General features: G+C 43.7%; 1 protein-coding gene across 1 annotated transcript in view; it reads right to left on the bottom strand.

Moving 5' to 3' along the window:
- Window positions 1-14467: 14467 nt before the first annotated feature.
- The window catches only part of DIPK1C (divergent protein kinase domain 1C), a 458421-nt gene continuing 450674 nt past the window's right edge, over window positions 14468-22214 (bottom strand). The window contains exon 4 of the mRNA XM_069620749.1: window positions 14468-16049. Within this exon, the coding sequence (XP_069476850.1) occupies window positions 15810-16049 (240 nt within the window). The 3' untranslated portion in view covers window positions 14468-15809. The remainder of the gene's footprint in view (window positions 16050-22214) is intronic.

Genomic DNA, 22214 nt, shown 5'->3' with positions numbered 1-22214 from the left:
AAATAAATAAATAAATAAAATACAGTTTCCTGAAAGCAGATGCTCACCTGAGGAAGAAGAGATCTGTGGAGCTGATGAAGAGAATGAAGAGAGAAAACGTTTCCTCAGCTAAGTCAATAGAAGCTTTCGATGCCATACCATATGAGCATAGGCTGTTTAGCCAGACTTCATCTGTGTTCACCTTGATCTTCATGCCAGTTATACAAGTTGGAGCAAATACCAAGTGGCTACAAATCACCAGATGGGAATTGCTGCGGACAATTAACACTACAATAAAGGGATTCAATGCAATCAGAGAAGAGATGAAAGCCATAAGACTAATGACTCTTCAGAACATACATTCTCTGGATATGATTACAGCAATGGATGGAGGTGTTTGTGCAAAAATCAGAGAATCATGTTGCACATTTATACCTTGTCACGATGACGAGAATGGAACCTTGACAGAGGCCATAGACCTGCTGACGAAACTCCATGGTCAAATGATAGATGAAGTTGAAGACATTGCTGATGACAGTTGGTTTGGATCAATGTTTTCATGGGTTCCACAATGGATGGCAGATATGTTCAATTTTCTTGGAGCGCTGATCGTATTGGCATTGCTTGGATTTTGTGTGATCAAGATAATAATCTCACAATGCAAGAACACGGCAAAGAAAGCCATAGGAATGAAGATTATGATTGATGTTGAATCAGAATGGAAACCTAAAAACCTGAAAGACAAAGAAATAAGAGACTTTGTGAAGGCCAGTATTCATGCACCTGGGGGGGACAAAGTTCTTGTATCCGAAGAATCATAAGAAATATGTAGCAAGGGGGATGTACTGTAGTCCAAGTGGACAATACCAGCTCATGACATAGAATAAAGATGAGCATGTGAAAACAGCAGGATGCCTGAAGGGAGTCATAAAGATATGGGTCCCGAAGAAGCTGTTCTGCAGGCCAAGATGTCTGGATGTGAAGGATGATGTGGGAGTGGCCAATGAATCGCCCAGAGGGGGGAGTGTAGAGAAGGAGCCAAATACCCCCACCTCAACCGTCCCGTCCATTTTACCAATAGTGTGGAAGCCAGAGTATGTGATGTACACAGAACAGCTGAATCGACAAAGAGCAGAGTATGGACTCAGTCCAGTACCAGTGAAAGCGCCAGTACCTAAGAGAATCTGGGAGCCAAGGTACCCATCGAGAAAGCCATATTTACATACAAGAAAATATGATGGTCATTTGAATGAAATCCCTGAAAAGCAGAGCCAGTAAGCGGCAAGGATGAATGGTAATGTTAGTTACCATTGCCAGTATATGTTATATGAAGCTCAGATGACGTACATAGAAGAGATGCAGTGATCAGTGAATGCAAATATTCTATAAGGCATCAAGAAAGTATCAAGGATAAGTGACATCTTGGGATCAAGGTGAAGAAGCTTATGCCACAGGAATAGATGAAGATATCAAGTTGTTTTACACGTGTACAGATGCAGAAGAAACGTGAGCAGCAAAGCAATCGTGAAGCTAGCTCTAAGCTTATAGTTAATAGACTGTGGCAAGCACCAATATATATATATATATATATATATATATATATATATATATATATATATATATATATATATATATATATATATATATTGTCAATTCTACATTCAAGTAGCCAAGTCGAGCTGCACTCTCCACAAAGCCATGCTTGCCCAGTTTCCACCAAACAGCAAACGAAGGTGGGGGGGGGGGGGAAATGAAACTCCACACCAACCGTTTTTCGTTTTGCTGATTTTCTTCTTTTATTGATCCACACGGGAAAAAAAAGCATTTAAAAACCATGGAAATCCATTTCCAAAAATAGAGAATATGACCCCAGTGTGGGTCCTCCCAAGTGCAACACTCGAGGCGTGACGCGTTTCGCGGCTAACTCGCCGCTTTTTCACAACAAAAACCCTCTCCACCATACACCATTTTAAAACATGAGACTAGGAGGAGGAGAGAGGGAAAGGAGGGGGTGAGCAAGCAGCCAACACAGAGATCAAAAAAGGCCACATTTAGTGATCTGCATTACGTGCCAAATCCATGGCAGACATCTTTGCCTAGTGTATTTGCCTAACAGACATACATTCATTCGAATGAGCATTTTATTACTAGAGGTAAATTTAAAGTGCATTGTGCATTAGCAGCTGAGATGAAATATCTATGTCCTAAATGACATTCATTCAACCCATTGACTCTGATTGCCTCTTTGTCTTTTACTTCAAACATATATCGATCGTACTGGGCAAAAAAAGAGAAAGATTTAAAAAGGCATGGGACATTCACAGCCTAAATTATTTTTCAAATTTAAAATGACTAGTGCATAATTAAAACCATCTTTAACTCCCTTAATAGGATATAAACAAATATCTAAAACCCCGAATTATGGGTCTCTATGGCTCACCCCTAATCTGTTAGGTCTTATTTCATTATAATAATAGTGTCCGGGATCCCATCGTTTATAATATTAGATCTCTGCTCGGGCCCCTGTTTGTCTATTTATTTAATAAAATACTTAGTGCAAAGGAGATCCCAATTCCAACATGATAATTGAAATCGAGATAACATACTCGATATGTCTGGCCATGAATGGAAAATTGTCCCCAAATACACAACAACATTAGTGGGTTGATATCCGGTTTGCAGACTATATTTTTCTGGTTAAGTCTACTTCCCAATTAGCCTCTACTTGCTCTCCCTCTCCCCCTCTCTTCTCCCCCATTCCCATATATAGAGAAAATAGTGCAGAGCAACAAATGTGCTCAAAAGCAAACACAAAATTACCAACACCATTGGAGATTATTTAAAATACAAAAACTTTAAAACCGACTATTTGATATCGTATATCATTTCGGAACACCTATTCATTCTTTAGAAACCGTGAAGGGAATATGAATACTAATTTTGCATAGCATAAGGTAAGCAAAGTAAACATATAGTTACTGTTTCAATGGGGATGTGCAAATAAGGGACAAAAGCATTCCTTTAGCTGCCCAGAAAGGTGTATAACTCTTCATCAATGTTATGTCCGTTGGGCTGTTTACTCTCAAAATCTAGTATACACCTTGTTTCTTTTTGTCTCAGCTGCTTCTCCTTGTCACCTCCCCGGGGGCCCAACTCTATTTTATACACACCAAAGAATTTGAAACTGTCTATTTCTTTGTTATGACATTCATAAAAATGTTTAGCCATAGGGTAGTTCACATCATTATGTGTGATGGCTCGCACATGCTGTTGTATTCGAATCTTTAACTTGCATTTTGTGCTGCCAATATAGTATTTGTGGCATGCACAGGTGAGGGCATAGACTACATAGTCTGTTTCACAGGTGATCCGTTGTTTGATCTCTGTTTTGTGTCCTGTCACTGGATGTTTAAAAGTGTCGCCGTCAATTGCAAATTTACATATATTACAGCGTGTGCATTTATGAAAGCCTTTCTTTTTCGCTGTTAACCAGTTTCCTTCTGTCTTTTCTTCTTCCTTGGCCATAAAACTAGGGACCAGCATATCTTTAAAAGACCTGTTTCTTCTAAAAGTGACTTCGGGATGGGGTTTGAGGCTTTTGGCCAGATCCGGGTCAGTTAGCAAAATGCTCCAGTGTTTCTGCAAAATGTGTTTAATATTTTTTGACTGGTTATCAAAAGTAAGTATGCATCGAGTGCTCTTTTCCCCTTCTAATTGGTCTTTGTTCTTGTTTCCAGCTAATAAGGTATGTCTCTCAATTATTCTGGCTTTCAGGAAGGCTCTCTCAATGACTTTTTTAGGGTACATCTGTCTCTTGAAACCTGCTGCCGTCAATTTGCTTTCTCTATCGTAAGACTCCAAAGTGGTATTGTTTCTTCTGAGTCTCACAAATTCTCCATAGGGATAGATTATTGGACTATGGCTGTTTCCATTAACGTGTTATAGCAGGCAGGACAGTAGCAAAAGGCTTAATTTCAGTGTGTCACAGTTAAAAAGCAGAAATTGAATTACAAGAGAGTTTCAGCAGAGGGCGAGGCTGAGCGAGCCAAGAAGTCAAGGTCTTATCAAACTGGAGTAAAAGTGACTTTGGATACAAAATCATCTGAAAGAACAAGCCTCCTGTTCAGAAGGCACAAACATAACAAGGAAGATATCAGAGGTCTATTATAAAGTAATATTAAATGCACGAAACACTTGATTTTATGGTCTTTAGTCACATGGAAGCATGAAGTTGGATGAACGAGATGGTTACACCCACGCATGGAGGCAGACTGTGCTTCTCACTCCCTAATTTTCTCAGAGCTAAAGAACACTCTTAAGGATGAATTTCAAAGACCTAATTGACAGCAGACCACTGAGGTGATGATGGATTGATATGTTACTAGGTGAGAAGCTAAAGTTAATGCAAACTCACCAGCACCTGTGTGGCAGTCTGTTTGCTGCTAACGTAAACCCAAAAACACTGAAGAGGGTAGAGTACCAACCAATTATAGAGGACCTGCACATTCAGGGTCCTATAGTTGTGTACACCAATGGGACGTTGTGTATTTAGTGACGTTCATAGTGGTCATTTTAAGGGGAGGTCTTAGTTGCCCCACCTGATGTTAGGTAACCAATCACATAGCCACACTTTTTTAGACTAGTATGGATCATATACTTAGATGTTCACAAACAACCTATTCCCGTTACTCTTAGGTTTTTCTAGTTAGCATACATGTGGTTTAGACATCATTGATGACACATATTGCTTATAAAAGCTCTGTTTTTTCTTAAAGTATTTTGCATTTGAAGATCGAGTGATGGCATTGATGTTCGTTATGCTCCCTGTTTTAGATAATCGTTATTAAAACAGTCTTCCTTTTGTCAACTTCCTGAGTCGGCTCCATTACTAATCTATAAGTAAGGTCTGCATCCCCATCCATCTCAAAGGTAATTGCTACTCATCAAAGGGGCTGGACTAATCCAGTTCACCTCCATGCGGTCATTGTGGCTATATGGGAAGTCATTTTCCCTTTCTTAGATCATAACAGACATTTCTCTTTGCACCTTGTTCCTAAAATCACAGCTGGGGATCTAGTCGATCAGGATGGTGCTGACAAGTCTCACACTCCAATCCAAATGGTTTGCACTCAAGAGCAGCTCCACATAATGTGAAAATGGTCTCCACGTTTGACACCATCTACAATGTCTGTCTGATATTTCCTGAACCTCACAGGGGCACAATGCCATTTGAAGAGAAGCTGAAAGGTGAGTTCCTTATCGAGGACATTGCTTGTGGATTCATCTGCCAATATGCAAAATAGAAGCTTTGCTTCTCTTTAGTTGTGACCTTTAAGATTGTAGCAAGCCTTCTTGGTAGTGCCTGATCCTTGCACTGTCAGTAGTGATTATAATAGAACAGATCATATATATTAGACCCTTGGCATCATCTCTTCCCTTTATGAACTTCTTAAACACTTGAGTGCCCCTAAGATGTAAACATGGGAGAACGTCGTAACATCAAAGGTGGAGAGTGACTAGAAGCTGGTGGTGGGAATTGAGAAGCAGAACAAGGAGGTGATGAGAGCAAGTGGTCAGAATGGACTGGTGGAGGTGGGAACCAGGGAGGCAGTGCATACAACGGAGGGAGAAAGAGAGAAGGAGGAGGTAAACATGATGAGAAAAGGGGGGAAGGCAGTAACTTCAGGGAAGTGACACGAGGGAAAGATAGCATCAATACAGGGCGTGAGGTGGTAGGAGCTGAAAAGCAGAAGGAAGTGGTGAACCCTAAGCCGAAGGAGGAGGTAGCAACATCAGAGGCTGGTTGTGACACAGATGAAGTAACCTTGGGGGAGAGACAGACCTTGAGGAGGCTGAAGGGAGAGCCCCTTGGGGTACTGCATGTAATACAGAGGGGACTAAGGCATAACATCAAAGGGCGAAAGAGAATCTGAACTAGGCACATGAGGTTGTGAGCGAAGGAACCAGAAGCCGAAAGATAAGGCAGAACTACCTTGTACAAATAGGCTGGTTCTTATGGGCCAGGTTGACCATAGTCCGGAACAGACAGTGGATCAAGTTACAAGCTGGGGTCATGGAGACTACTGTGAGTCTAGAGCGGCAGTAAAGGAAAATCACGTTAAAGCCTAGGCAGACCCTGAGACTCCTCTCTAGTTCTCCTTACTGGCTATGTCCACTGACCTGCCTGCCCACCAGACTGTATCATGGAGTGAGTTGTGAGGTATGGCATCCCGGATAGCCACAACTAGTGCATAACAAAAACAAGAAGGGTTCCAGTCACCCTAAAGCCCGCAACAGTAGTGGTTATCTAACTTTTTTTCACCTACACAAACTGGGAACCTTGTTTTCTTTGAGGCCAGGAGGCCCATCATACCTGCAGAAATGGAAGAAACACTGAAGAAGGGGTCGGTCTCTGAGGGCAAGGAACTGGACCCCATTAAAGAGTGAAACCTCCTGACCTTTCTGTTTGCTTTTGAAGAACCTGTTTCATTTTCAGTTGCCCAATCTTGTAGTAGTCCCCAAATACCAAATTAAAATAGTAAACCCCGACCTCCGGTCTTGGTGTCCACCTTCGTACCAGGGGCAACACCATGACAGAAGTTATATACTTTATGAACTAGGACATCTGACGCCTTATAATGTGACTCCTCTTGACACCTTCTCCTAGAACTTACCTGGTGTGAATTCCAAATTGTGTTGTAGATAAACACCTAGTCCAATAAATTATCCCAACCACTTCTTGCTTTCCAAAGGACTAAGGTTGAAACCTTACTTCTTGTGCCATGTTTGTCATCAATCAGTAAAACATGTGCCAATTAACATCCATGGAATTTCAGTAAAGACTGCCTATAATGTTATGTTATGTTAAAGGATAGTTATACTGTGCACTATCACCACCTGAGAGGTCTCCTGCCATTCTTGCGGATCTGAAAAACAAGAGGGTAGGGCGTGGGGGATACGTTAGTGGGATTGGGCGGGGAAAGAAGCACAAGAGAGCTGTGATGTGCTGTTGGCAGCATCAGTTCGATTTACACTGTTTGCTGAGCGCAGGTTTGAATTTTCAGTCAGTAGTTGTCAGGTGCTGTTGTGTGAGGGTATGTGTGGTTTGTTTACTTGTTGCGGTGTACTGAAATTCGTGCAGTTTGTTGCGCTGTAGAGGTATGGTTGTGTTTAGTTTAGAATTGGAGAGGTGTAAGCAGAGGGATGGGTTTTTAAGTGGGGTTGGTTAGTGGTGATACTTTATCATTCCCCCTCAGTTTTGACCACCTGTGGCAGATATGCCTACCAGTGTCATGCATTGTGGTGTGCTAGGGGTCTCAATCCTATTTTCTGTGGAGACTTGTGGGTTGTCAGCAGGGCTATTTAGCGTAATACCTTCTCCACCCTCATGTTCAGACTAATGGATGTCTACATTGCTTTCTCCCCTCGCACATCCTGGTGTGCAGCCACCATCGCCGCCATGGGCCCCTTTAGGACGGGGGACCTCTTCCCCATGCCATTGAGCTCTCTGGTCCACATGGTTTATCTGTTCGGTCGCCACTCATTCTCATTTAATTCTAATGTCCTCTGTCTGTGGTTCAACTTAGGTCGGTTCTATTTCTCTCCTATATTTCTGGTAGGGCCCTCTATGGGAATGACTCATACACCTTGAATTCTCTAGCTCCAGTTTCCAAGGATACTGCATTGGTTAGCCATGCAAATAAAGCTTTCATCCAACCCCGAAATCAGGACAATAGTAAAGGGTGGCTGCTAGCCAAAGAAGAACACTTAACTTAGTGGCTCGAGACGGAAATGTGTTATGCAGGTCAGGAATCCAAAGTGCAGCCGGCAGAGGAAAGGGCCATCCCATGGTGCATTGCTTTGCCTTCCCCAATCCCCTGCAGTGGGATTTCCAAGCTCAGGGAAATGAATCCTTGCAGCTCCAACTTAAGGTAGCAATCTTACCCTCAGACCTCTTTTTCCTGGCAAGTCGTTTCTTAGTTTTAGCTATTAGGTGGCGCTGAAACTGTTCCTTTATGTGAGTTGCTTTTATTGTTGGGAATATTCAGGGTGTCTTTTTATAAACAAGCCTCTAGTTTTATAAATCCTGAGGAACGTTTTTACAGTGCTCCTTACTGTATTAATGGGATATATGCAGAGGTCGAAGTAGGCGGGAGCGGTCGGGAGCGGTGCTCCTATACTTTTATTTTTTACGTTTCACTGTTCCTATACTTTTATTTTGAAAAGAAACCGTTCTGGAATGGCTCAGTTTTAAAATAAAAGTGTAGGAAGAAGTTAAAGCTTGCACTTCAGTGCACTGCACTGCACATTCCCATAAAGAGCAGGTGTGTTTATTTGGGGGGGGGTGGATTATGTGTGGGAGGGGGTGCAGGAATGAGGTAAGTGGGGAGTGGGCAGACTAGCAGGGAACATAGTTCCACTACTTCTTTTCGTACACTTCGACCACTGGATATATGATGTAAGAGGGTTTGTTTATCATCTCTGTCTTCAGCGGTCCATGACTCCCGCTACAGCTGTTGGGCCGGGTCGATAAGGACTAATTAGCAGCACGCTTTCCAAAAACAATCCTAATGCAGAATTCCCTCGAGCACTCTACAATCTCGTTTTAAGCCTATCAGTGGGATGAGTCTTCATTCCAAAGCATGAACATGTTACATGTTCAGCCAGCATTGAAACCACACCTGTACAATACAACAGTGTAATGATTAGCCTAAGCGCCACATTATGAGTTGTTACTTTACTTGTAGTCTCAGATTTCCGGGTACGAGCCACGTTTGTAGCCCCTGCCTTTCTTTTTCTGGCCCGAGTGAGCGCAGTATTGAGAATACTCCGGACCAGAACCGGATCACACTGGCACCACCGCACCCTCCCAGAGAGGCTGCTCTTGTGGGGAGCTGAGCAACCGGCAAATAAATGGATGGTAATTCAGGAGATGGGCCACAATAATATGATGTTAATAAGGCACAGTACACCAGAGAGGAGTTTTGCTGCCTGTGCAGGTTTTTTTTTTATAAAAATGAGTCAACTTTGTAAAGAGGCAACCCCCATCTCTTTTCTCCCCCAATTCCGCCTCCCCCTTCATTGTTTCATAAAGCATTAATCAGAGTGACAGCTACTCCTTGCACAAACCCATCAATGGATGAACTTTGAGTAAGTTCTTATACGCATCTCCCATAGGCGCCATCCTTTCTTTGCCAACCTCCCACTTCACAAGAATCCATTTCCTGCTTGATACCACTTTGAACCCCTTAGCAGCTGCTGCCTACTCTAAATAGAAACCTTCTCCACCTTAGTCTCCATAGTCCTATACCATGTCACCCAAAACACAGTACCTTTTTTTCCCTGCCATCAGCAGTCCTTGATTTTGTCAGTCCTGTCTTGTCGGACCCACTCTGCCGTAGGTGGGTGCCAAAGGTATATTACCTGTGACTTTGGCTCTGGCCACCCTGTTCCCTGGTGGGGCTTTGGGAGACCTGGTTTCCACACAGGGTTTTGAAACCACAATTTCCTCCATGGTGGTGCTATTGTTTCCAGGGCTTTGACAGCCCTTCTTGTGGTATTCCACTGTGGCAGTGGTTTTAATGTCATTGAGGCTCTGGTAGCCGTGGATCCTTGACAGGTCTTTATGAGTTCATATTCCAATTTTCCTCCATGGTGATGCTTACATTGGAGAGTGCTTTGTGGACCCTTTATTTTCCTCCATGGTGGTGAATGCTGGAATGAGAGCGACCCTAGGGTTTTACGAGCCCTTTGATCCATTTTCCTCCGTTGTGGTGAGGGATGAAGTTCATTTCAAGATGGGTCCCGCCCAGGTCCTGCCCACCTGGGCAAGGCCTTTCCCCATTACCGAAAGACTGAGCCGAGCAAGCACCGGCGGCACAAGACATGATGCAGCCGGCCTCCAGGAAAGTGTTTTCCCCACTCCCCCCTATCTGGCCCTGGGGGGAGAGGGTAGTGCACAGACCCTAGGTGGACTTGTGTAAGCAGTCAGAGCTCCCTCTTCAGTTACTGCCACCCACCGCACTTGGCTACGGGGCAGGTGAACTTTGCCCTGCCCCACAGCCATCATTTTTCACCCGAGTCGCACTGCGCACGCGGCCCAGAACTTTTACCTTCTTCCGTCTGTCCGGATGGCCACCAGGCGGACCCTTCCCCTCAGGCCACGCTCTGGTTCAGGTTGCGGTGATATGCAGCCCTGCACTGCGGTGTTATCTTTACCCAGGCCACACACGCGGCCCATGGCTTTCGTACCTTCTGGCCCTCTTGCATTGTCCACCGGGTGGGTCACTGCCTCTCAAGCCACAATTTCGCTTGGGATCCGCACACGTGGCCCGGGGCATCTACCTTCAACCGGGCCGCACCACGCATGTGGTCCAGGATTTAGCTTCATGTCGGGTTGCAACTGACAGATGCAGCCCGTTTCGACCCCTTCAGGAGGCCCTGGGAGGCTGTTCAAGGCTGAGAACCCCCAGGCAGTGCTGATCTGCTGTTCCCTTGTTCTTTCTTTCTGTACTCTTCTCCATTGGTGTTGTTTTTGCCTGTCCTTCTCAACTACCTCTTCAACTGCCACCCTACAATGGTTCTTGCATTCCCCAGAATGCTCCTCAGGTAAGTCTATTTTTATGGGCAGGGGAGCCCTACCCATTGTCCCATAGTCCAGTGTTCCATGTGTCCCCCATGGGGGGAGGGGGACGTGGTACAGTCAGGTAATTGCCTTTTAAAACACTTACACATACACATTTAATAAAAAACATTCAATAAAGCTCACGTGTCTTGCTGTTATTTCTACTTTTCTATATTTCTATAACCCCCCCTAGCTGACAGGACCCATTTGGGCCGGGGTTACACATTTGTCTCCTTGATGCCCTCTAAAATTAGCAAACATTCTTTTTTAAGGTTTTCGCATTGCCAGCTTTTATTTACGAGGGGTTCTTGCCCATTGACAGAGACTGTGGGTGTCTTAGCGGCGCTTTGGAATTGGGTAGCTAGGTGTAGGCCTTGGATATTGGTTATTTTCCTAAACAGGGAGGGACACGGGACAGTTTGTGAGAGGGATGTATTTGGCAGCGACTGGGAGATTACTTCTACCGGCCTAGGTTTCCTATTCTCCGTGGGTCGGATGGCATCTGGCTGCAGAGCTTCCCTTCTCCAAGGGCTCACCCTCGGTTTTCTTGCCGCAGCCCCTCTCGTGGCCCTTCTTCCTGTTGGAACTTAAACTGCTGTGTGGTACACATCTGCGTTCCTGAAAACAAGGAAAAGGGTGCTTTCTGAAGTGTAAAACACAGAGGTTTGCCTCTGTGAAATCCTGATAAAAGTTGTTTTTTTGTTGCATATTTCTTTTAAGATTTGTCTTTTATTACTGGGCTGGGGCAGGCACAAGTGTGAAATGGAGAATGCTGATGACCCCTTTCCCTGACCATTCACAGCTCACTAGGAAGGGACCATTAGCACCCCAAAGCCCCTGATTCTGTGTATATGACTCAGTAAATGCCTGTACCACATAAGCCTGATTTTTTTCTAGCTAGTCTGCGATGCGTCTAAGTTGACATGAAAACAGTGAGGTAATAATGCAGACACACTTGCACAATTTAGTTAGAGGATACTTGTGTGAAACAATTCTCTGATTTGAAGACAAATAGGCAATATACAGAATTCTGGTTGTCTTGTGCAGGTTAGAAAATGTCATGCATCAGGGTGTTGTAATCGTTTTACGGACTCCCTGATTTTGGGAATAAGGGTGGTTTTTAGTATTTTTTTAGTTATGTTGGTTTCGTTCAAATGTAATTCTTTATTTTTTGGTTTGTTAAAATCACATAGAACCGTCAGGATCAAGCCGAGCATTGCAAACACGCAACAGGCTGCCAACATGGCACATACTTTCCCGATCATGGGTATCCTCTGGGTAAAACTAGAAAAACAGAGGAAATTATGAAATGATTCAAAGAATTGTGAGAGCCTCTATTGAGGTCAGTCACTTTGCAATGTCCAGGTGACGTTACCAATCTTAAAATATATGGAGGCAATATGGATGTCAGCCACCAACAGTGATCATTCACTCTAAAAGGGCTGGGTTGGATAGTAGAGGAGTCAGATTGCTGGAGGGTGGGAGAATTAGAGAACAAGGTGGACCAGTGGGATTGCGTGTCGGTGGGGGTTTTAATCCGGTGCTGAGATCCAGGTGGAGCTGGATTTTCGTGCTCTTGTATGCCGAAAAACACAACATTGATCTTAAATGCTGCGTGCACTGTCCGTGCATAGCAAGGGGCATCCGCATGAATCCCAGCGTACTCCAAATCAATGCGGGAGGAAATGCATGTGCATTTTCTGCATGGAGTGACTGGGCGAGGTGAACATGGTCTTTCTGCTCCGCCAGCCTGCGCAGTGCTGAAAATGCATGAAAAATGTAGTGCTTAGTAATTTACAGCTCCACCCACACCAAAATAAAACATATTAATGGGTAGAGAAACCCGTTGCAGAAGAGGTTCCTCAGGAAAGACCCTCTACAGAACAGGGTAAAGAATATTACGGAGGTGAGACTGACCAACTACCTTAATGTTGACATCATTGTAGCATAAACTTCAGACAGAGATGCTCAGAAAAGCCAAGCACTCCAGAGACTAAGTTATTGTCACCACAAATGGTGCTAGCTGGGGGAGTCATGAGGGAATCCATCTTATAAAGTGAGTCTCCCCAAGGCAAGATTTCTGAATGCACACTCATGATGAGGGAGGTGAGCCTTTAATTAATCAGCAGATTTGGCTGGGCTTTTGTGCAGCGTTCATTTCATACAAGGGAATTGACCCAAAGATGCAATGTAACTGTCATTTGTCTAGCACCTTTGCCCATTGGTATGGTCTCAAAGCGCTATAAGTGAACGTCCTTGGGGGACAGAAGTCCAAGGTATGGGAAATTCATCAGAGGAGTTTAGAAGGCATGTGTGTGTGTGTGTGCATTTGGTCCAATACGAGGGTAGGTAGGAGTGGGGGATAGCTACATTCTTAGGGCATGGGTGTTGTGCAATGTGTCTTAGAGTAGTGCATGAAGGAACGTGCGTGCGGGTGGGTTGTCATGCCTTCGGCTAGTTTCCATAAGCATGGAGTGTGATACATACCTGTGTGTCCTGGCTGGTTTCTTGGTTGTGTGGAAGGGGGTGAATTCAAAGCCCACCTAAATTCTGCACAGTGGTTATATTGAAAATATGGCTGAATAAACTGGGTGGCTATATTAAAAAATGCTGCTAGGTATATCAGAGGCTATACTCAGAATGTAGCTATATATAACCCAAAGATGACAAACAACGTCATTGTGAAGGTACAATATCATAGAAATGAATGCTTGACATCATTTGTTCTGGTCGAGGCCCTGTGGGTAGGAAGAAAGAACACAGTATTTTAAGTGGTTTTGCAAAACAGTGGCGTGTTGATGGTTTTAATAAATGTTCATTGCAATGGAGTTTTCACGCCGTGTTGATTCATGTGGCCATCACAAATGATTAAATGAAAGTTGCCAAGTAAGACACATCAAAGGCTCTCAATGGTTGCGTGTGAAAATATACAAGCATCTCTGTAGGATCAAGAAAAATGCATTTTTCTTCAGGTTTCATAATACTATGAACTTTAAAAAAAGTTTAGCTGCAGAATGCTCTGGAATTTTTCAAGGACATTCGGGGGTCTAGGATGTGTTCCTACAGCCTTTTTTCGGGCCGCTGATATTTTCAGGACTTTTTACAGTCTCGGAAGCGTTCTAATTCCTTTTTTGGGAAGCCAAAGGTTTCAGGATCTTTGTGTGACTAGGATTCTCAAACTAAAGTCCAAGAAATAGGGATGTTCCTGGTAGTAGAATATTTGTTTTTTTTTAATTCTATGGAGTAGTGCTTAACCCAAAAGACAAAGAAGCGGCTGTAAAGTATCGAGCTGCCTCAGTGAAAGGTTCTGCACTGCTTCTAGGCACCTGGGAGTTGGATGACTGATTTACCTTTGACTGATGCACAGGCTTCAAGAGCAAGGCTCACACGAGTGTGCACCTGAGCAGTGGCCCCCACACTTCCAAAGTCTCCCAGTCCATTGAATAGGTCAAAGGTGCACATGTATAAAGCCTCCACTAACTGTAGCTAACTCATTCCAGCATTGTAACCAACAGCCTCACAATTTACCTCAGCATCCAACCCTCACTGAAAGCCACCTTGCAAAACGCCACCTTATCCTGAGGAAGGGAGCACAAAAATGAACGGAACTTCCTTGAAACACATGTCGCTTTTGGGGGTACTAGGCATGCTTCTTTGACTTTTTTATGGGAGTTTATACTCTAATGTTTAACGCTGCGTACAATAACACTTTATTAACATACTTTAACACATTAATTTATGATGTTTTTTTCACCCTGGTCTCAATAATGATAAAATTGGCATTTTACTTTTGTAGTTCACCATGAAACTGATGATTTTGTTGTATCTTTATGGTAAAGACAGAAGGTTGGTACCACGAAAACATTTCACAGCTTTCACAGGGGAATTTAATCATACAATTATTTATATTGGCACTTTGTTCCAAATTAAAAAAAAAAAACATTTTCATCGTAATGAATCACTATTCCACAAGTCTTTATAAATCCTTTGACTTGAATATCGATCTGTTGTCCTTTATAATGTTTTTGTACAAGGAAGACCTGTGGAGCTGGACTCCATTAAAGCATCCCCATGGTAGGCTACCATGCTGCGCGTCTGAACACACCCACCACAGTGTTGCAGAGTCTTCCCCCTCTATTCATCTGCATGGGGACCCAGAAATGTTGCAGAGACCAACGCATCCCATCTACTGGTAACTGGTGGATTATGGGATTGGAGTTACCCCAGTTTGCTGGCTTCAGTTCAGTTCACACAGTATCTTTACATTGCAACAGCGGGCGCGCATGTGCATTGTGAGTGTCCTTTGAGAAGCCAAGTCTTCTTGAGTATTGGCAATGAATCATTATCCTTTTCCCTGCAGGACAGGGGCTTAAGGCACATTGGTGGAGCTGGGTGGGGGGTGCTTGCCCTGGTACTGGCTTGGGGTAGGGGACATTGCAATTAGTGTAAATGGCTGCCACAGAAAGAGAACAATGCTAGCAATTCACCCTGCCCCAGAAGGAGTGCACTAGAATGAAGGGTGTAAATAGGATTCCTGTTAATATCATTAACAGTAATCACATATTATGATAGTGTAAAATAATGTTATTCTTGGTAATGGGTAAAAAAGGGACATATACATATTGTTAATGCAACCAGTGACACTACAGCTAGGTAGGATGTCAGATTCCAAAGTCATCCCCCCCAGCATTTCTTCCCAGCACTTATATCAAGCTATAAAATAAAATGACTGGGTAACTTATTTTATAAAAATTGGGCAGCATCTCGAGATCCCCAGAGGTCATAGAGTGAGTTTTTGTTGGGCACTGGGCGTGTTGATCCACAACGTGACATCTACAGATGGGCGCACCTTCTATTCATCTCCCTGTCTGCAGGGAGCTCAGCGGAGCTTATCATGAGAAGGAGAACGCCCAATGCGATAGGTTGTGACAGTCAAAGACACTGTGGTATTCAGAGTCAAAATTGTCCAATGCCATACCTGTGCATATAATGTGGGTAGATGGTGGTATAATGTCCGCGAAAGGGGTCTCTATGAGAATAGTTCATGGGTCAATATATCTCCTCCACTTAACAGGCATATTGAAAATATGAAGTGTGAATCAGGAGGTGGTTTTCTCAGATACTCCTAAAGAAATTACATGTTTAGGGGCACAAGTTCATCCAGTATAACTGCATGCTTGGGCTGTCTAAACCTATTGGAGCCATTTTAGAAGCCGATGAAGAAAAAAACGTCCTTTTTGCTCTGAAGTTCTTTTTGGCTTTCCTGGAGCAAACTGTACAACTGTGAGGCCGATACGGGAGATGGTCCGTTGCTGCCCGCGTCACTGTCCGCTGGCTCCGCGCACCACTGTACCGCCCTCTGTATCTGTACCAGCAGAGCCGATGAAACTGAAGATCCCATAACGCTGGACAGGAACCAGTGGCGGAATATCTTGTCGCAAATGACCTATAAAAAGAGAGGATAGCTGGTTAGGTACCTTTTGTGTCCACAGAGCAATGGATAATGACATGTGGCTAGAGCGGCATGGCACAGCAGTGACAGTGTGGCTCTACTGCCTGTGAAGCTCGGTAGATTGACAACAGGTAATGCAGGATACACATTTGAACGTTTTGTGCAAAACGCAAATGGCAGCAACGGCTCCAGTTCCCATTGATTTCGTTTCAGTATTGCAAGCCCTGCTCCGCCTACCATTTCCCGCCATTGCCATGCGCTATATATTCCTTCATCCTTCTTGCTCCCCACCACTGGGACGCCCAACCCCCTGATGTTAAGTATGTAGCCACAGGAGAGACAGCTAAAGCTGCTTTCAAACATCACCTTCTCATCAAAGCAGGCTCATATCAGGATATTCCCAGAATATTTAAAGATAGATTTTACACTATGTTAGAATTATTCGTTATATGCCATTCACAATTATTGAGTCAATTTGTTATATCTTATATTTAGTCCCCACTATCTGGAATTCAATGCTGCTTAATACCTGACACATAGAGGACCACCTGGCCTTCTGGAGGGCCCTCAAGACATGGCTTTCACCCTTGCACCCTGACAAACCTTGCCCTATTGAACTACTCAATCACTCCAGGCGGGCCGGGGCAGCAATGAACTTCCACGCATTTGCCGAACGACGGTAAAAGTAATCTAATAATCTCCAGCAGAACAAAGGATAGAGTTCCATGCTGCATCTTTGAAAGCAAGAAGTCAGCAACAGCAGACAGGTACGTCTCACACTCCATGCTTATGGAATATAGCCGAAGACAAATCCACTCAACCCCACACATCTGCAACCATACTCCAGTCCCAACAATATATTGCACAACACCTCTGCCATTAGAATGCAGCTTTTCCCCCGTGACAGAAATTGGGTCTAGCTGGACACATAATTAATCTACTACTCTCACACCCTTGTCAACTTCGAAGCACCCATCCAGCTTGATATGGGTAGCTAGCAGCGTCCTAGCCACCCCCTACCCACCTTTGCTTTGGCTAAAATGCACACACGCATTCTAAACTCCTCTGGCAAATTTCCCATACCTGGACTTCGGTCCCCCGAGGGCATTCAACCTACAGAGCGTTCAGACCAAACCACCGGTGAAAGGCACTATACAAATGGCAATTACAATACAATTTATATTAACACGTACATGTATTTGATTGATTTTATAACTATTAATGTAGCACTTACAATTTGACTAAGAAATTAATTGTATTACTTATGAAATGAGGATCCTTTCCTGTTTGATTCCTGTTATATCGCGCTGATGTCCTTATTTCTAATAAGAGTGCTCCCTCATGTGTAATGGATGACATTGTGAAGATGGAAGTAGAGAGTATCTGGCACCCTCAGTGCTCTATCCTGAATGTCACCTCCAAGATGTGCATTGAATAGCCGTCATCTCCCGGGCAACAAAGTCTGCATCCGCGGCCATCTTTACACATGCACTGGCTTTAAAGTACTCATGGTCACTCCCAAGAGCCAATCGTTTTCCTGGGCGGCTTCATCCGTGCAAATCAAGGAACGCCCACTTTTGAATGCAAGGTTGCAGAAACAGTGGCAGTGAATTCAGAATTACAGAAGGAGCTTTGTGGCAAGTATGGCTGGAGCAGGGCCCCTGGCAGCCTTTGCCTATTGAGCAGGTTTTAGTCGTGTCCAGAGAGTTGCCTGGGGTGGCACGTGCTACCACTGGAATATGATTGGCCACCCCGGGTGCACCCAATTATATTATGTGTGTGTGCGGGTGTGCGCATGCACGCTGGTACTTTATGCCACCCCTGCATAAGTCACTGCCCCACTTGGGACAACCCAGTCAAAAGAGTCTGGACACGCCACTGGCAGGGGTCACAGTTTTTTAATGCATACCTCTCAACCAAATTTAGTGGTTGTCAACCATCTTGTGTACTCAGGTCACCCTTGCACAAGCTCCATAGCACTCCATATATTTCAATGGGACCCCGCCTGCACACAACAATGATACTCGACTTCAGCTGCGTTGCAGCCTCACCATGTTGATACATATGGTTAATGTAGCCTTATATCTGGCAAAAGCAAGTAAGAGCAGGACCGAATAGCAATTTTTGGCAAAGTGCTGCGCAGAAAAAAAGCAGATATTCTCATTTAAAAATGAGTGGAAATAAGGATGTTCCTTCGTGAATGAACGAATGGGCCGTGCCTGATGTGTCGCTACTTTGGACTGGTACAGCTGAAAAGGACCTCAACGTGGTTATGCCTTAGAGTCTAGCGTTATGCAACAAATAGTTCAACATTGCCATTACTGAAACAAAGCATTGGCAAACCCAACCTTTTTGGCGCTTGCTATTGTACATTGCAGCCTTAATTTACAGATATTACAGGGCCTGCGGTAGCAGCCCTGTAGTTAATGTTAAGTTGCTAAACCCATAGCAAGAGCACTTTTTGGGTGGTTTATAAATTCGCCCCCACACTCCCCCCACGTACCAATCCTCACGAAACCTTGCAGAAAATGTATATGGGCCCGTCAGATTGATATTGCAAAGTTTGGTTGAAGTTTCGTGCAGGGGGCCACAAAGTTACAGGGGGTCCCAAAATTTGTGGTTTTTCCCATAGACTCAATGGACATGTTGCTCACGTCTACAGCCCGAACTGCTGGATGGATTTTTAGCAAATTTGTGGCAGGAGCAGCAGCTTGTTCCCGAACGCGTGCTTTTGTAAATTTGGTGTAAATCCGTCCAATAGTTTTTTTTTAAACGGCCAAAAAGTGGGTAAAAATACATTTGTGATATCTGGGATCGGTCCGCGGACTCACTTCCCTGTTCGCTCCACGGATGGGTTCCGATTAGCCCAGAGAGTGGCTTGAAGTCCGCCGACATCAGACATGCCTACTGATTGGATGGTGAAAAGCGTGAGGTGCATCATATTTTTTGGGAACACCCGCCATGTTGGATTCACATACAGCACCCGTTGTCCACAGACATCGCAGTAAAAACAAATTAAAAAACACAAGATTGCACTTGTAATACTAATAAACAATCTCTGAGTAGGTGAGGGGATATGGCCATAAGAAACCAAAAAACTGGTGTTTTTTCATCCCCAAAGTCTGTGAACAGTCTGGCTGTTCGGGTCAGTGCAGTGATGTTCACAAAGATTTCAGATATTCGGGGACATCCACGCCTATTTCTGAATTACAGGGTTGGTGAAAAGCAGTTTTTGGATTTCGTTTTACTTTTTGTGCTGTTTTGCTAAAAAGGGAGCAAAAGTAAGGGGGGGGTCACAAAATATTTGAAAGGCTTATAAATGTTGTGCCATTTGACGAATCTGCACAAATGTTTGCAAAAATATTTTAGAACCAGAATTGAATGGACTTGCAAAGTTTGGTGGGATTTTGTCAAGATGGGGCAACATTAGAGAGCGGGGTCAGAACATTCTTACATTGCTTATAACTTTGTTGCCATTTGACGAATGTGCACACACGTTTGCAGAAAGATTATAGACCGAACCTCAAATGCATGTGTAAAGTCAGGATGGATTTTGTCAAGTGGGGGCTAAGTAATATGGCTATTTTATGTACATACATTCAGATATTAAAAAAAAATAAAACATGGACAGATTTGCAGCAAACTCGTCCAAGGAGCATTGGCAAAGACTTGAAAGCATGGTTTTGCAAATGTGTCTGTGTTTTATTTTTTGAAAATATTTTTGTAGGTACAAAAAATACTGATATACCTTTGGTTACTGAGGTATAGCCTGTGGCCATGGGCAGTGGCTGGCCAGATTGTCTGGGTCATGATAAAGTCATGACCCAGACAATCTGGCTACTGGCCTTGACCGTGAGGGATAAAAAATGGTGTTAAAGTGGTCATGTCCACCTGGGATCGGCTATCTGATCAAGCTATTTGGAAGTAGGATAGGTTTGAAAGGGAAAAAAATGTGCTTGTGGTAATATGGTCCTAAGGTTCTGACTTCGCCTTCTGCACACTGCCATGGAAAGGGAAGAGGGTCTCCGTACTGTGCCCGCCTTCTTTTTCCATAGTGGCCATCTTGGAAAAGGATTTTCCTTCACAGCGTCCCACTCTAGGAAGAAAAATCTATTTTTTAGCACCCCTGGTTCCCGCTTTGGGAACCAGGGTTGCTAATGGCCTTTATCCCCCATTGCAGGGGCTGCAATGGAGGATAATGGTCTGGAGCCCTCATTATTTATTTATTTATTTATTTATAACGCGCCGAAGCCCACATGCATCAGGGCGCACACAGACACACGTCACTTTATTTTTTGACAAGTGTTATAATGTACGTACAAAAATAATTGGAATATACCTTTGGTGACTGAGATATAGCCTGTGGCCATGGGCAGTGGCCAGATTGTCCGGGTCATGGTATAAGGTCATGACCCAGACAATCTGTCTACTGGCCTTGACCGCGAGGGATGAAACATGGTGTTAAAGTTGCCATGTCCACCTGGGACCGGCTATGTGATAAAGTTATTCAAAAGTAAGATAGGTGTGAAAGGGAAAAAAATGTGCTTGTGGTAATATGGTCATAGTGTTCTGACTTCACCTTCTGCAGGCTGCCATGGAAAGGGAAGAGGGGCTCTGTACTGAACCCCACCTTCTCTTTCAATGGTGGCCATGTAGGAAGAAAAATCCATTTTAGCCCTCATTATTTATTAATTTATTTATAACGCGCTGAAGCACGCAGGCATCCGGGCACACACAGACACACTTCGCTTGTGTCGATAAATCGGGCTGCCGGGCCGTTATCCCCCGTTCCAGTGCCTGGAATGGGGGATGAACGCCACATTATTCCCATTAGCATAACACAAAATGCTAATGGAAATGTTGGAAAAAAGTATTGAGCCTATGTATGGTCACGTGGCACTATCCGGAAGGTCCACAGTGATGTCAGACGTTTGCGGATGATGACGGAAGCAAAAACAGTGGAAAATTATAGAAGTGTTAAAAAGTAAGCTAGAAGGTGGGAAAAGGTAACGTTTTAAGGTGAAACGTTGTAAATTGGACACAAACCTTGCCATATTGGGGTAAGTATGATATTAGTAAGTTGTAGGAAAATAGCATGCACTGGTAAAAACCCATGGAATTCTCTGAAAAAAACTTTGTTAAAGAGATGTTATGGTAAAGTTGCACCAATAAAAACCTATACAATTCAATGAAAACACTTTGGTTAAGTTGCACTAATAAAAATCTATGAAATTCAATGGAAAAACGTTGTTACAGGGACGTTATGGTTACAGGTAAAACCGAAAAATCTCAGAAATTCGCCGGTTATGGTAGGCTAAGCAACCATAACTCGCGCCACCACCATGCACTGCTAAGACTAACACCCAGGACATCAAAGATGAAATCACAAATGTCATTGATGACATCACTGATGACACCCCATATCTGGCCCACTTATTTTGGTCACTGAAATATCTAGCCCAGGTGGTTTTGTTCACTGCCAGTCAGAATATTAAAATTCAATAGGTGCTGTATATCTAGACGTTAACCTTGTCATATGTTCTTAAAATACTTTCCTCAGGGTTTGGTCTCAACTTATGGTGCACATACATGGGGCAATAGCAGGCCTCAAACACACAATTCATTTGTATACATGAATATAAACTTTAATGCTATTAACATTTTCTGGTGATGCGGTTTCTTTTTCCTTACTTTAGTTTCCCTGTATGTGCCTCTGATTTGTGTGCATTGGGGGTCTTCATATGTATTGTTTGTACTAGCACAAGTGTGCAGTAAGTCTTGAATTGTTAGCTAGTTATTACATGTTTAACATTACACAATCACACCTGACATCGTGTTACCAACATTATAAACGCAACCCCGAGTAGGGACTTTTCATCAAAATCTATTTCACATGAGATGTCATCAGTGATGTAACAACGTTTTTCAATTGAATTTCATAGGTTTTTATTAATGCAACTTAACCATAACGTCCCCTTCACTAAGTTTTTTCATTGAATATATATATGTATATATGGGGTTGGGGGGTGCAAAGGCGACAGAATGAGAAAGCGAGGGGGAGGATGGCATCAATGAAGAGCAAGAGGTGTGAGCGAGAAAACCTGACAGCGGGGTGGTAAGAGCGAGGGTGTGAGAGGAAGGAAGAGAGAGAAAGTGAGG

Source organism: Ambystoma mexicanum, chromosome 5q, assembly GCF_040938575.1.
Source record: "Ambystoma mexicanum isolate Mex_15411 chromosome 5q, UKY_AmexF1_1, whole genome shotgun sequence".
NCBI lineage: Eukaryota > Metazoa > Chordata > Amphibia > Caudata > Ambystomatidae > Ambystoma > Ambystoma mexicanum.
This window is presented reverse-complemented; position numbering and strand designations above follow the sequence as displayed.